The following is a 13,589-nucleotide window of genomic DNA, read 5'->3' as shown; positions in this document are numbered from 1 at the left end:
TCATCATTTTCACTGCATTCAGAATTTTTTTTCCTGCTTCCCAGTACATGGCATGGAATAATAAATACCATCACTATGAAGTGGAATTTGTTAAGCAGAAAACAAGCCCATACACAGCCCTCTACATGGAAAGATAAAAAAGTTAGATATTTTTGAAGGTGGGAAGTGAAAAATAAAGACGCAAAAATGAAAAAGGGCCTGGTCCTTAAGGGGTTAAGGACGCAGCCAGTTTATAGCTTAAAACGCAGTCCCATTTTTTGGATTCTGACTTGCTTTGCTTTATATGGTTAAAACTTTTGTACACTGTTACTTATCAAAGTGATTGTGAAATTGTTTTTTCCCCACGTTGTACTTCATTTTAGCGGTAAATGTTGGCCAATAAGTTTTGCATTTATTTACAAAAAAAAGAAATTTTTTGAAAAATTTGCCATTGTCGAAATTCGAAATAATTTCATTTCCAGGCAGATTTACCAACTAAATAAGTTGCTGAATAACATTTAGCATATGTCTACTTTACATTTTATAAATGTCTGGATAATTTATTTTGATGTCACGCGGCTTACAAATCGAATATGGGTTTTTCCGTATTTTCAGAATTGACCATTTTGGGGATAAATACCGTTTTTTTTGTGGGATGAGATGCTTTTTCCAGTGTTACCATTTTGGGGTTGTTATTCCCTATTGTTGAAAATTTAGGAATATTATTAATATATAATATCATCAATTCTGTACTGGATTTTTTACTTTTTTTTTTTTGGTGCTCACCGTAAAGCCCAATAATCATGTTATCTGTATTCTGTGGGTCAGTACAATTACAGGGATACAATACATGAATATTTTTTCTTACATTTTACTAAATTTGCCAAATAAAACCTTATTTTTGCATAGCCGTCTTCCAAGTGACATAACATTTTTTACTTTTTTGGCTTTGGAGCTGGTTGATGGCTTGTTTTTTGTGTGTCATGTTGTACTTTGTAACGGTATCATTCCGGAGTACATATGTTTTTTTGATCACTTTTAATTGCATTTCATGTGGGATTCAATTGGTAAAAATCATAATTTGGGGGTTTTTTTAACAGTTTTTATCACGCCGTTCATTGTGCGGGTTCAATAATTATTTACTTTTATTCTACAGGTTGTTACGGATGCGGTGATACTGTGTATGTGGAGTTTGTGTTATGATTTAGACTTTTTTTTAGTGTTATATGTCTTTTATTATGTTATAGGGCAGTGATGGTGAACCTTTTAGAGCCTGAGTGCCCAAACTTCAACCAAAAGCCACTTATTTATTGCAAAGTGCCAGCACAGAAATTTAGAAAGTAATTTATTTCTCCTTGTTCTTTGACAACTTTCAATCGTTCAGCCTCCCAAGGACACCAACGCAGTTGAAAGGAGGAGGGCAAATTTTTCTATCATTGTAAGAAGATTCTGCAGGCAGATTCTTTGAGTTCTGTCTGGTGAACTTCATTCTGGGGTGTTGGCCTGGGTGCCCGCAGAAAGGGGTCAGAGTGCCGCCTCTGGCACTAGTGCCATAGGTTCGCCACCACTGTTATAGGGATTATTGGCATTTTTATTGATTTATTACTTTATTTTTTATTGATAAACATTTTTATTTTACTAGTTCCATCATCTGATTGCTTGTTCATGATAATACTCTGCAATACTGATGTATTGCAGGATATTAGCAGTGTCAGCCTATGCAGACGCCATCTTACCGGCAGTGCCTACAGGCAGCTCTGGGGTCTTGACCCCAGGGCTGCCATAGCAACGATCAGTGCCCCCAGGAAGACTCCAACCTTGCACTGGCTGACATCAAATTGGGGATGGGTTGAAATTGATTTTCTTTTATTTACTTACATAGAGCTTGTCCCATGTGACATACATCTCATACTATCTCTGCCCCCCATCAGACGTGCAGTCCCATGTAACATATACCTCATTCTATCTCAGATCTCCACCAGACATGCAGTCCCATGTAATATATACCTCATTCCCCACCAAACATGCAGTTCCATGTAATGTACACCTCATGCCACCTCAGCCCACCACCAGACGTGCAGTCCCATGTAACATATACCTCATTCCCCACCAGACATGCAGTTCCATGTAACATACACCTCATGCCACCTCAGCCCTCCACTAGACATGCAGTCCCATGTAACATATACCTCATACTATCTCAGCCCACCACCAGACATGTAGTCCCATGTAACATATACCTCATTTCCCAACAGACATGCAGTTCCATGTAACGTACACCTCATGCCACCTCAGCCCTCCACCAGATGTGCAGTCCCATGTAACATATACCTCATACTATCTCAGACCCTACCAGACATACATTCCCTTGTGACATACACCTCTTGCCACCTCAACCCCCACTAGACATGCAGCCCCATGTAACATATAACTAATTCCCTACCAGACATGCAGTCCCATGTAACATATACCTCATGCAATTTCTGCCCTCCACCAGACATGTAGCCCCATGTAACATATACCTGATACTATCTCATACCCTACCAGACATACATTACCATGTAACATATATCTCATCTCCCAGCAGATATGCAGCCCCATGTAACATACACATCATGCCACCTCAGCCCCCAGCAGACATGTAGTCCCATGTAATTTACAACTCTTGCCACCTTAACACCTACCAAAAATGCAGTCCCATGTAACATATACCTCATCCCCCACCAGATATGCAGGCTCATGTAACAAATACCTCATCCAACACCAGACATGTAGTCCTATGTGACATACACCTCATGCCACTTCAGCCCCCTCCTGACATGCAGTCCCATGTAACAGGTCCCCTGATCTTACTTTAACCCTCACAACATCCAGCCCCCTCCTCCATATACACACATGTAAGAAGATTTTACTCCTGTCCTCTTTCCTCCACTTCAGGCATTACAACTTCTCTGTTTCCTGCAATGTGAAACGATGGTGTAAAAAGCCACACCCCTTTCCCGAAAGGCTCCGCCCTTTCCCTTGACATCATATTTACCAGCAGTAACTCAATTCTAGTCACTGCTTTGCTCCCTCCCCACTCCCATGTAAGCCCCGCCCCTCGCCAGCCGCTCACGTGACCTGTAATGATGTGCTGCGGTAGCTATGGAGACGTGGTGTCCCTGGGAGACGTCTCACTACAGACATTTTCATTTCCCCGGATCATAGTGGGACGGAGCCTCATGTAAGGACATAGAGGGGACATACTCATCCTCCCACACAATATACAGACCGGTCACTTCTCTGGGTAGGTGGTCTTCACTCCCGGAGCACTGCTTTTCTTGGCCTGACCGCTTTCTTTTCTTCCCAGTGCCACACTGTCTCTGGCACTTCCAAATCTTCATTTACATCTGATGTCATCAATTGAATACACAGAGTGCATAATTTGCATGTTAAAACAAAATTCCATGCTCCAAAAATAGTTGTTTTTTTAAATACAAACAATAATAATTCACTGTTTGTTTAGAAAGTTTTATGCTACATTTTTACTAGAAATATATGTTCCCATACTTGTATCTTTGATACTATAAGCATGTGTTTGTTCTCCTTTCAGCAGCACCTACATTATAGTTTCCTTAAACCAATAAAGGAAAGACATAGACTGCAGCCATGACGTCTGTATTACCTAGCCAGAAGGAAATGGGAAGTGGAACATATACTTTTTCAAGTCAACCCAGAGTTGTTCAGAACCGCAGGAAGTACAGAGGAACCCAACCTATGTGAGTATCACATCCAGAACTGTTATCATAACATATTGCATACAGAACTCTTAAACTTTTTTTGTCAAAAGACAGACTCCCTCCCTAGACTATAATGGGTCTCTTTGTTTTCCATAGCTAAGTCATTGGGGTTTATTTACTAAGGGTCCGGGGCCGCTCTCTTTCATCGGCTTTTCTGACATTTTTGGGGATTGCACGGTCGTGACAGGTATTTAGCAGGGGATTGTATCACACATAATCAGATTTTGGTGCAGCTGCGCTGGCTTTCATGCAATGGGGGAAGGGGGTGGCGTGCCGTCCGACTGATTCGGACTGAGCGCAGGATTTAACTTTTAAATTGTATCGCAATCCAATGCACTTACATGCACCGGGAAGAAGAAGTTGAACTCTGTCGGACCTGAGCGGGGAAGCGACACATGCAGGATATCGGGCGCACGATCTTAGTGAATCGCGGCAAAGTGCATTATCAGCGGACAATGGACTTTCTGTGAACTCCTCCGGACAGGCAAGTAAATGAGCGCCATTAAATTTACCAGATGAATTTGTAGAGATATTAATCACACATGGGCATGTACAAGGAGAGATTTTTTTTTTGTTGAAAAAAATAAAGGATTGAGAATGGCAAACGAATGGTCCTGAGAATAAGAAGTTTTTCTATACTTTTAAAGTAACATTTCGATTTTATCCTTTTTTCATCTTAGGACTGAAGAGACTTTTAGTTATGGAAATATTATGTACGACAGAAGGGTGGTACGAGGAAATACTTATGCTCAGCACATATTACCTTTGGTAAGTGAATATTATTATTACCGTACATGTTCTGCCTTGACAAGTGATACCTCAAGAACCTACACATCAGATGTGTTCACTGTATTTTTCTACTCGCTACATTGTGTTATAATGTATTTCCTGGCTGTGAACGTTAGTTAAACTAGTATACATTTGTGCTGAACACACACTCCTGTTTTTCTTTTCTAGTCCGCTCAGCCAGATCCAGTAGAGATTCAGAGGAATCAGGAAGCCCGCAGGAGAGCACTTGCAAAGAAACGTGCAAAAGAACTGCTGAGATCTCGGTCACCGGAACCTGTGGAAGGCAGGAAACACATTGACGTGCAGACAGGTGGGACAAATGTTATTACTTGTATTAATATATAGTACTGTGGCAATCCTTATTAGCTATTTGACTATTAACTGATACCCAAGTGGATGTTTAGTTGTGCTGAATCAGATATTACATGATTCAAGATCCATGAATCCCAGAGTCCATTACTCATTAAAAAATGTGAGGGTATGGTCCCTTCCTGAGTATATTCTTAGTGGGAGAGTATGCTCACAGCACTTTCGGACATGTCTGAATTAAGTATTTTATAACATATTTAAAGAGATTTCACCACCTCCATCAACTTTAATAGGTGAGAGGGGGGAGATATCTGAAATTAGACAACTGTACTGGAACTAGCTTAACTTTACTCTATTTAGGCACAGGAAAGCGGATAACAAACCGATTGGTAGGGGTGCGACAGCTGGGTCCCCTACCAATCACGAGAACAGGATCCCCAGGAATCTGGAGAATGGGGATCCAGTTCTCACCAATCTTGCATGGGGCTGCCGGAAATTGCTGAGCACAGAGAGCGAATGGCAATGCCATAGCTGGGCGCTGTGCTCTGCAGTTTCCAACACTAGCATATAATTGAATGGAGTGTCAGGACACAGGCTCTACCTGCCACTCCATCAGTTACTTAGAACATTACCCCTGTTCCCTGGATTCCCTGGATTATTGCAGGGGTCCTAGCAGTGGGGCTCTACCTGTGGTGAGGGGATAACTTAAATAGTTGTCACAACCTCTTTAAGACTGTATGGATAGGCTTAACAGTCTGAATCCTTTTCATACATGGTACCGGTAGGTGTCTGCTGTGTTATACACAAAACTTGTATTATACACAAGTCGTCCCTTTTTAGTCTTTGTGAGCGGTCCTGGCACCAGTCACAGAAGTTAGCTTTTAATGGTGCTGGGCTCAACCTGACCGCAGAATTTAAATGGCTACACAGCATGTCTGCCACCATCTTTAATTTGGGACAGTGGAGAGTCTATCAGACCCCAGGCTTGTCACTTAGTGATCTGTATTAGAGGCTGGAAGGAGAATATTTGCAATGTACTTTAATACAGTAGAACTGAGGAATACTGAATGAACAGGGGTGGTAAAAATAAGAGTAAATATAATTTAATACAAGTAAATTAAAATATACATGTATTATCATACAGTTAACACAGTAACAGGTGGAAAAAAGCATCTAAATGTTCGAACCACAGCTTTTTATGCCATTTTGTCACTTATAAAGATTTGAATAAAAATGTATACATCAGCTCTATCTATTTCTATGTGATTAATTGTTTTTTTGAGATTGTCTTTTTTTAAATGTAGTAAAACAAAACATTTCTAAATTTGACGTTTCTGTGATCATACTGACTAAAAGAACAAAGCAGAGGGGAGGGGTGAGCTGCACTCATCCCTCCTCCTCTCCCTGTGTGCTGACGCGTGCATGTTCATCTGAATGTACCCTTAGTGTGTGAAGTGGTGTGCAGCTGTTCCCAGAAGATGGAAGTTGTATGATTTCAGCACTGAGACCTCTTCATTCTTACAATTGGTGGAGGCTCAGAGATTGTGTCCCTGGTGATCATACAGCGATGGCAAAATACATCTTTTAATATGCGACTGAAGCTAAAATGAAAATTAGTTATACTGTATCTAGTCTAAACATAAGTTTAGACAATTTGGACCCAGATTTCCAAAACGGTGGCAAAACGTACAGATGATGTAATACTTGTGTCGAACATTCTTTCATCACTGTAGTGGGAAATGCATTTATAAAGTCTAAATATTACCTTCTTCTCATCAAAGAAATTGAAATTATCAATAAAACTTAGGACATAGGATATGAATAACTAGTTTTCTGTGATCTTTGTTTCAGAGCTTTATCTAGAAGAGCTCAGTGACCGTGTTGAGGAGAAGGACATGGAGTGCCAGACAGACGCTTTCTTGGACAGACCTCCCACACCCCTCTTTATCCCAGCTAAGACTGGAGCTGACGTTGCAACTCAGATCCTTGAAGGAGAAGTAAATATCTATAATTTTAGTTGTTTGAAAATCTTAGACAAGGGATGTGCCAACAGCCAAGAAACAACCCCAGAAACCCTACCAATTCTGTGGGTTTTCAGCCTATGGACTATGTAGCCTGTTACATTATGTAGATACATACGGTAATGGAGAAATGTCAAAACAATATAATATAAAGTTACGTACATTTATATGTCTTCTGTTGATCTGAGGTGGCAATTGACCCGCTGCTACCAGCAAAAGGGCTTTAGATCCTGTACTCACTAGAAACTTGTGAGGATAAACAAAGGATAGATTTGCTAATATTGTATTGTATAAAGTTAGACTAAATGGTCTCCAGTTGCTCCAGATTTATCATGGCGGCTACTGCTGTATTATTGTACTAATTATATACCCCCTAATTATATACCCCCTTTTAGTTCCCTAAATGTTCACCAGAAAATAAATTGCTCTGCATGTGGTGAAATTTGGGTGAAATTTAACACATTCCTTTCCCAGAAAGCTTTTTAAGTTGTATAAATGTCATAAACTTCAAAACAGTGCTGTAATACATGCTAGACAGTTTTTGGATGCAATGGAATGAATTGCACCACATTTCCTAGCAAATATTTTCCACACTGTGGGGGGAATTACTAATTCTGGCGCAAGCACGACTGTCGGTATCGGAGATCAGTCTCCGGAAAGCACAGCCCGATGTATTAAAGTGGATGTAAGTAATTAATGGGGTAGACGGAACTAATCAGTCCTGCGCCATAAAAATGCTGACATCAATGAGATGTGCGCCAAAATCTTACATGGACTGCACCTTAATTTTTCCTGGTCTATTGTGTGCCAAAATTTGCGCCTAAAAAGTCAACAAAATACACATAAATGTGACGAACAATGTGGAAAAGATAGGCCACGCCCACTTGCGCCAAAAAAAGACAGAGGAGTCGGGATAGTCAGAAACATCTGTTCTTTCTGGCGCAAACTCATTATAAATGATCAGCAACACTTTTGCGCCTAAAAAAATTTGAGTTCCCGTCAATTTTTTGGCGCAAGTACGATAATACATCTGCCCCTATGTTTGGTAGTAGTGACTTCTAAGAAGAGCCTAAATGAAGTGGTTGGAAATTCTTTTTGCAGTCTATAAAGTTATGGAAACAGAAAAGCATGTATATTCTCCTGACCATCATTTACCATAAATTTTGGCATACCCTGTGCAAATGCCATAAATTTGGTGCGAAGAATTCATCTTTTGAATGTTATGCGCTGCCCAAATCAAACGCATTGCCCTTTGGATACAGCTCTAGCAATTCTGTTGTGGAGACGTGCACCCTAGAAAGGAAGGCTATCAATACAATACAACTTCATTTATCCCATGGGAAATTGCTTTGTACAGTACAGCTCCGTGACAGACATTCAAAACCAGGGGTGTAACTAGTAGAGGCTAGGCCCGGTAGCTGACGTCTGCATGGGGCCCCCCCTTTCCCTTAAACATTAAAAAACGGATTTATACCCCACACATACACAATAGTAAAAAAATGTTTTAAGTTTCAAAAAATTATAAAAAGCCCCTTTATAGCTTTGTAAAATAAAAAAATCTAAAAGTTACAGCGGAATTAATATATATAAAGGAATTATTAATATATTATTTAGCCTTTATACATTGTAATCTGTAGTGGAAATTCTTGTCATTTCTGTAACATAATAAGCGCGCAATATAAGTGAAAATCTGCAGCAGACTTTTTAATGCAGATTGTTTCAGCTATTGTACATGTAAATTACATTTTGAAACCCCATATTTAGTATTGTAAACCACTTTGGATTTAAGGATCTGAATCTACACCCTAAATTCCCAGTCTGAACAACGTCTTAGTGAACAATTAATTCAGGTAAATGATATACAAATCAGCTTCTGGGGCTCACATCTCTTTTCACATAAAATAAATATACACATTTTATCAATTTATTCTATGATGTACAGTACGAAAGCATATAAAGATGTAAAATGGTAATCCTGCTGTTATTCTGGAATACAGTATTCTGGATAATAAATGTCTTTCTTTTTTTAGCTTTTTGACTTTGATCTGGAGGTAAAGCCAATACTGGAGGTGTTGATTGGGAAGACAATTGAACAGGCTTTACTGGAAGTAATGGAAGAAGAAGAACTGGCAAACTTAAGGGCACAGCAGCGCGCTTTTGAGGAACTGCGCAATGCTGAGCTTGCTGAGGCACAGCGACTTGAAGAGCAGGAGAGACGGCACCGGGAGGAAAAGGTACACTTGCAGCAGGATTACTTAAAGGGGTTTTCCCACAAAATAAAATTCTCACATTTCAATCCCCTAGTGATTTTAACAGAATAAAGATCATTTTAACCCCTTACTTTACAATTTTAGGCTACATTCACACGAACGTAGGGGGGCGTATATACGGCCGACGTATATACAGCGTATATATGCCCCCCATACACTTCTATGACCTAATGTCAGCACACGTGCAGCGCTGTACCGTTCTGTAGCACGTAGAAAGATAGGACATGTCCTATCTTTCTAGGGAATACGGCGCCGTGCGCTGTGTATTCCTATGGAGAGGGGTGTAACTGAGCAGCGCTCATATGCCATATACAGCTCTTATGCCATATATGCTCATATGCCATATATACATCGTATACATGTATACATCGTGTGAATGTAGCCTAATTCAGTGTTATTGCTGTTTTAGCTCCTATCACTCTCTATGCTCAGTGCAAAACATCTAGTTTTGTGGGGTGACAGTGGGGCAGATTTACTTGCTCGGTCCTTTCGCGATCCAGCGGCGCGTTCTCTGTGTAGGATTTGGGTCTTCCGGCGATTCACTAAGGTAGTGCGCCCCATGTCCACTAGGTGTTGCTGCTGCGCTGAAGTCCGTCAGAGTTCACTGGAGTTCACCAAGCTATCCTGGGTGCAGGTAAGTGCATGTCAAGCGACACTTTTTTAAAAACAAAAAAATGGCGGTTTTTCCGAATCCGTCGGGTTTTCTTACGACCATGCCCCCAGATTTCCATCGCGTGCATGCCACCGATGCGCCACAATCCGATCGCGTGCACCAAAAACCCGGGCCAATTCAGGGGAAATCGGCGCGCAAAACGGTAAGATTTGGGTAACCCGACTGAAAAACGTGATTCAGGCCCTTAGTAAATGACCCCAATGTGGTTAGATTATCAGTTTATATTATACACTTTCATCTGACTTCTGACATTGTACTAACACACTGACACATAGAAAGTGGGATGAGATAGATCAGAGATGCATGAGATCCATTATATGCCTATTACACACACAGCACTGCTACATCTCTGTTCTCACAGATTTGTAGTTTGTAGCTTGTCTCTCCTCACAATCTCCTGGCAGATAGTAATCAGTGTCTCTGAGCTCCGTGCAGGGGGCGTGGCTACAGGCACACAGCATAGACAGACAGAAATCTAATCTGCATGATCTCACACAAAAATCCAAGATGGCTGCCACCCGACCCTAAGTCTGAAGTTACAGGGTCTGATCTAGGAGCAATTGAAATTGTGTACAGCAGGACTGATAGAGACATTTTGGAGTTATATCTGTGAATATGCTGTATTTTTATTAATAACAGTGAATTAGAGAATGTGTTATTTTGTTGTGCTGAGTACATATAAGAAACTTGTCTTTGTGGGAATACCCCTTCAAGAAGTAGTGCCTGCTACTAAATATGTATAATATATACATATAATATATACATATTATTATTTCTCATTACAGGAAAGAAGAAAACAGCAACAGAGGGAAATGCTTCAGAAAGAAAAAGAGACCGCAGAGAAAGTGGCCGCTAGAGCCTTTGCCCAACAGTACCTGGCTGATCTTATTCCTTCTGTATTTAGCAGCTTGAGGGACAATGGCTATTTCTATGATCCTGTGGAAAGAGGTTTGTAAATGTCAAACATGCATTATGCAGCATAATAAATATATATGGTCTGTAGAATAGGTGGTCTGTTTCCCTAGAGCAGTGATGGGGAACCTTTTAAAGAGAGAGTGCCCAAACTGCAACTAAAACCCAGTTATTTATCGAAAGTGCCAACATGGCAATTTAAACAGTAATGCATTGTCCAGAGGACATCAACGCAGCAAAAAATTGGGGTTAGCATTGTAGTTTCCCTCCAGGATTCACTGAACAGGAAGAATCGCATGGGGGATAAATGATGGCCTGGGTGCTCACAGAGATGGCTCAGAGTTCCAACTCTGGCACCCATGCCATAGGTTTGCCACCACTACCCTAGGGTACAGTGGAAAAAAATTGGTCACTGAAAATCAGTCTACTGGAGATGTATCACTGTATTGTATTTAACATTGTTATTTTTTGCACACATTTACATTAGTTTACTAGTGCTTTTTCACATACAAGCATGCTGGTAAACTGCTAGATTTTACTGTATAATAGTTGTATAGTAATTAACTGGTTTCTTCCTGTAATATATATGTCTTTATTCATATGATTTTTCAATGAAATTTTGTCTTTGCAGATGTTGAGACTGGATTCATGCCATGGTTAATGAGTGAAGTTAAGAAAGCTCTAGAGAGGAATGAGCTGGGCAGAACAATGCTTGACTGTATGTTATATTTTGCAATGAATATCACTTCTCACGACAAATGTACAGTATTAACTGAAGTATATAATAATTATAATAATAAGTATATAATAAGAGTAGAGCGCCTCCCCTGGCACCTACTCAGAACGTAATATATAGATTTAAAAGCTTTATTTTAGCAACATATCAACATTTACATTACATTTCTGCACCTTTAAGGTATAAGAATGACCATATCTGTTCCATCGAGACCTACTTACCGTAATTGCCATGTAATTCACTGCATACTAGATTTTACAAAGTTAAGATCCAGTGGGAAATATTGGTTGCCAATACCATTTGTTACCCACAGTAGCACAATCTTAATATCTTCTGTCTGTATTCATAGTGAATAACTAGCAGAACAAATATCAGTGTGTTGAAATTGTAGTCTACAGGTAGTCCCCTACTTAAGGACCCTCGACTTACAGATGACCCCTAGTTACAGACGGACCTCTCTGCCCACTGTGACCTCTGGAGAAGCTCTCTGGATGCTTTAGTATAGTCCCAGACTGCAATGATCAGCTGATATGCGTCTGAAATGAAGCTTTATTGATAGTCATTGGTCCCATTGAAGAAAAAAATGTTGAAACATTTTTTGTTTGGATCTACAATTATAAAATATAAAGTTTCGACTTACATATTCAACTTAAGAACAAACCTATAGAACCTATCTTGTATCTAACCCGGGGACTGCCTTTATATCCCTTGATGAATTCATTTTCTTTTCATTACTTTCCTCTAGTATTAATTCGTGAAGTGGTAGAAAAACGGATCGATGATTACAACAGGTTGGAGCTAACAGAGTCATCGGGTATCTAAGAAACATCTGAAGGTATGTAGTTAAATCTTGTGACATACAATATATATAAATAAATAAAAACTACAGGACAAAATATATAACTATTTATTACTTCTATATTGCATACTTTAATCAAATGTTATGCAGTATATAAATAATACAGATTGGGTTTATATATTTTTATCCTGTAGTTTATTGTTGATTTTGGTGTACACCATATCATTAAAGCATATTTGATGCTATTTATGCTAAAGTAGCTGAATAGTTTGGTTTAGGTGTTTTGTCCGCTAAATGCACGTAAAACACACACACAGACTGCAGGAGCCCCCACCAATCACAATAATGGGTCGCCAAATGACTCGGAGACTAGCATGCTTCCTGAAATTCCATTCATTTATAAAGAATTAACTATTTCTGGCACTCTCATTGATTATTGGAGGTCATCTGGCGCTGGGCACAGCAATCTCTCACTCCCTCATAGAAGTGAATGTAGTGATAGGACGCATGCTTGTCCTGCCACTCTACCTATCAGTCCAGTTCTCCTGTTCTCAAAATCAGTATATGGATTCGGACCGATCACCTTGTTTTCCCCTAATGACATATCTCAGCATCAGTGTCAGCCAGCAAAAACTGGAAATGTTTTCCATATCAAAGTTGTACACAACTTTTAATGTAATGATCTGATATACAATCCGTAAATGCAATGGCCTCATTACAAATATAACACGAGTACTAACCTTGGTTTACTAATACACAATACACTTACGCTTGTATCCTGTAGATCACCCAACCTTCTGGAATGAAGGGCTTATGAATAAGATGTTACTGTAAAGGTGGGGACTGTAGCCCAGACTACTATATACGAGTGTATATACTGTATGATAATAAAATAATTTTATGAATACATGCTAAATAACCATTTCTTCGCAGGGGCCTTTTCCGCTACATTCGCACACCATTAAGCAAGCCTCTATCTGGCAGGAAAGAAGAGTGATAAATTTCTCCAATGAAAAGGCACCAAGAATTGTTTAGTTTTGCATACAACAGTTATAGACTATGTTTTATAAAATAAATATCTTTACTTTATTAATGTTAAATGTGATAATACAATGGGGTAAATTATTTTAACCTTTGACCTCTCAGTGTTATCCTGATGTACATGTATGTTAGATATAAATGGCATAAAATAACAAAAGGATCATCATTGCCTGCTAATTATCCCTCCCCTTCCCCGTCTCCAGTGCTCCCTGGTCTATTCTAGCACACAGTGATCTCAAGCTCTGCACTTCTGTCATAATGTACCCCCTTCACTGGAATGT

General features: G+C 39.7%; 1 protein-coding gene across 4 annotated transcripts; it reads left to right on the top strand.

The window, feature by feature from the left end:
* The first annotated feature begins 3,064 nt into the window (after positions 1 to 3,064).
* On the top strand, positions 3,065 to 13,367 carry RSPH3 (radial spoke head 3). Of its 4 annotated transcripts, none has more exons than XM_072141436.1 (10): positions 3,065 to 3,202; positions 3,575 to 3,737; positions 4,439 to 4,526; positions 4,716 to 4,857; positions 6,708 to 6,853; positions 8,908 to 9,111; positions 10,606 to 10,768; positions 11,364 to 11,450; positions 12,214 to 12,303; positions 13,201 to 13,367. In XM_072141436.1, exons 2-9 carry the CDS (start codon positions 3,628 to 3,630, stop codon positions 12,288 to 12,290), a joined length of 1,017 nt encoding a protein of 338 aa, XP_071997537.1. In that variant the 5' UTR covers positions 3,065 to 3,202; positions 3,575 to 3,627; the 3' UTR covers positions 12,291 to 12,303; positions 13,201 to 13,367. The 4 variants fall into 4 exon arrangements, with proteins under 4 accessions (XP_071997537.1, XP_071997538.1, XP_071997534.1 ...); XM_072141437.1 differs by having other exon boundaries at positions 3,067 to 3,202; positions 3,572 to 3,737; XM_072141433.1 differs by having other exon boundaries at positions 3,083 to 3,265.
* The last annotated feature ends 222 nt before the right edge of the window (positions 13,368 to 13,589 follow it).

This window comes from Engystomops pustulosus, chromosome 3 (assembly GCF_040894005.1).
Source record: "Engystomops pustulosus chromosome 3, aEngPut4.maternal, whole genome shotgun sequence".
NCBI lineage: Eukaryota > Metazoa > Chordata > Amphibia > Anura > Leptodactylidae > Engystomops > Engystomops pustulosus.
This window is presented reverse-complemented; position numbering and strand designations above follow the sequence as displayed.

Excerpts from the sequence above, each read along its gene's own strand:
- RSPH3 (XM_072141436.1), top strand. The coding sequence starts at position 3,628 with ATGACGTCTGTATTACCTAGCCAGAAGGAAATGGGAAGTGGAACATAT. Across the intron at positions 4,527-4,715 it reads CTCAGCACATATTACCTTTG|TCCGCTCAGCCAGATCCAGT; the intron begins GTAAGTGAATAT and ends TTTCTTTTCTAG. Across the intron at positions 6,854-8,907 it reads CTCAGATCCTTGAAGGAGAA|CTTTTTGACTTTGATCTGGA; the intron begins GTAAATATCTAT and ends TTCTTTTTTTAG.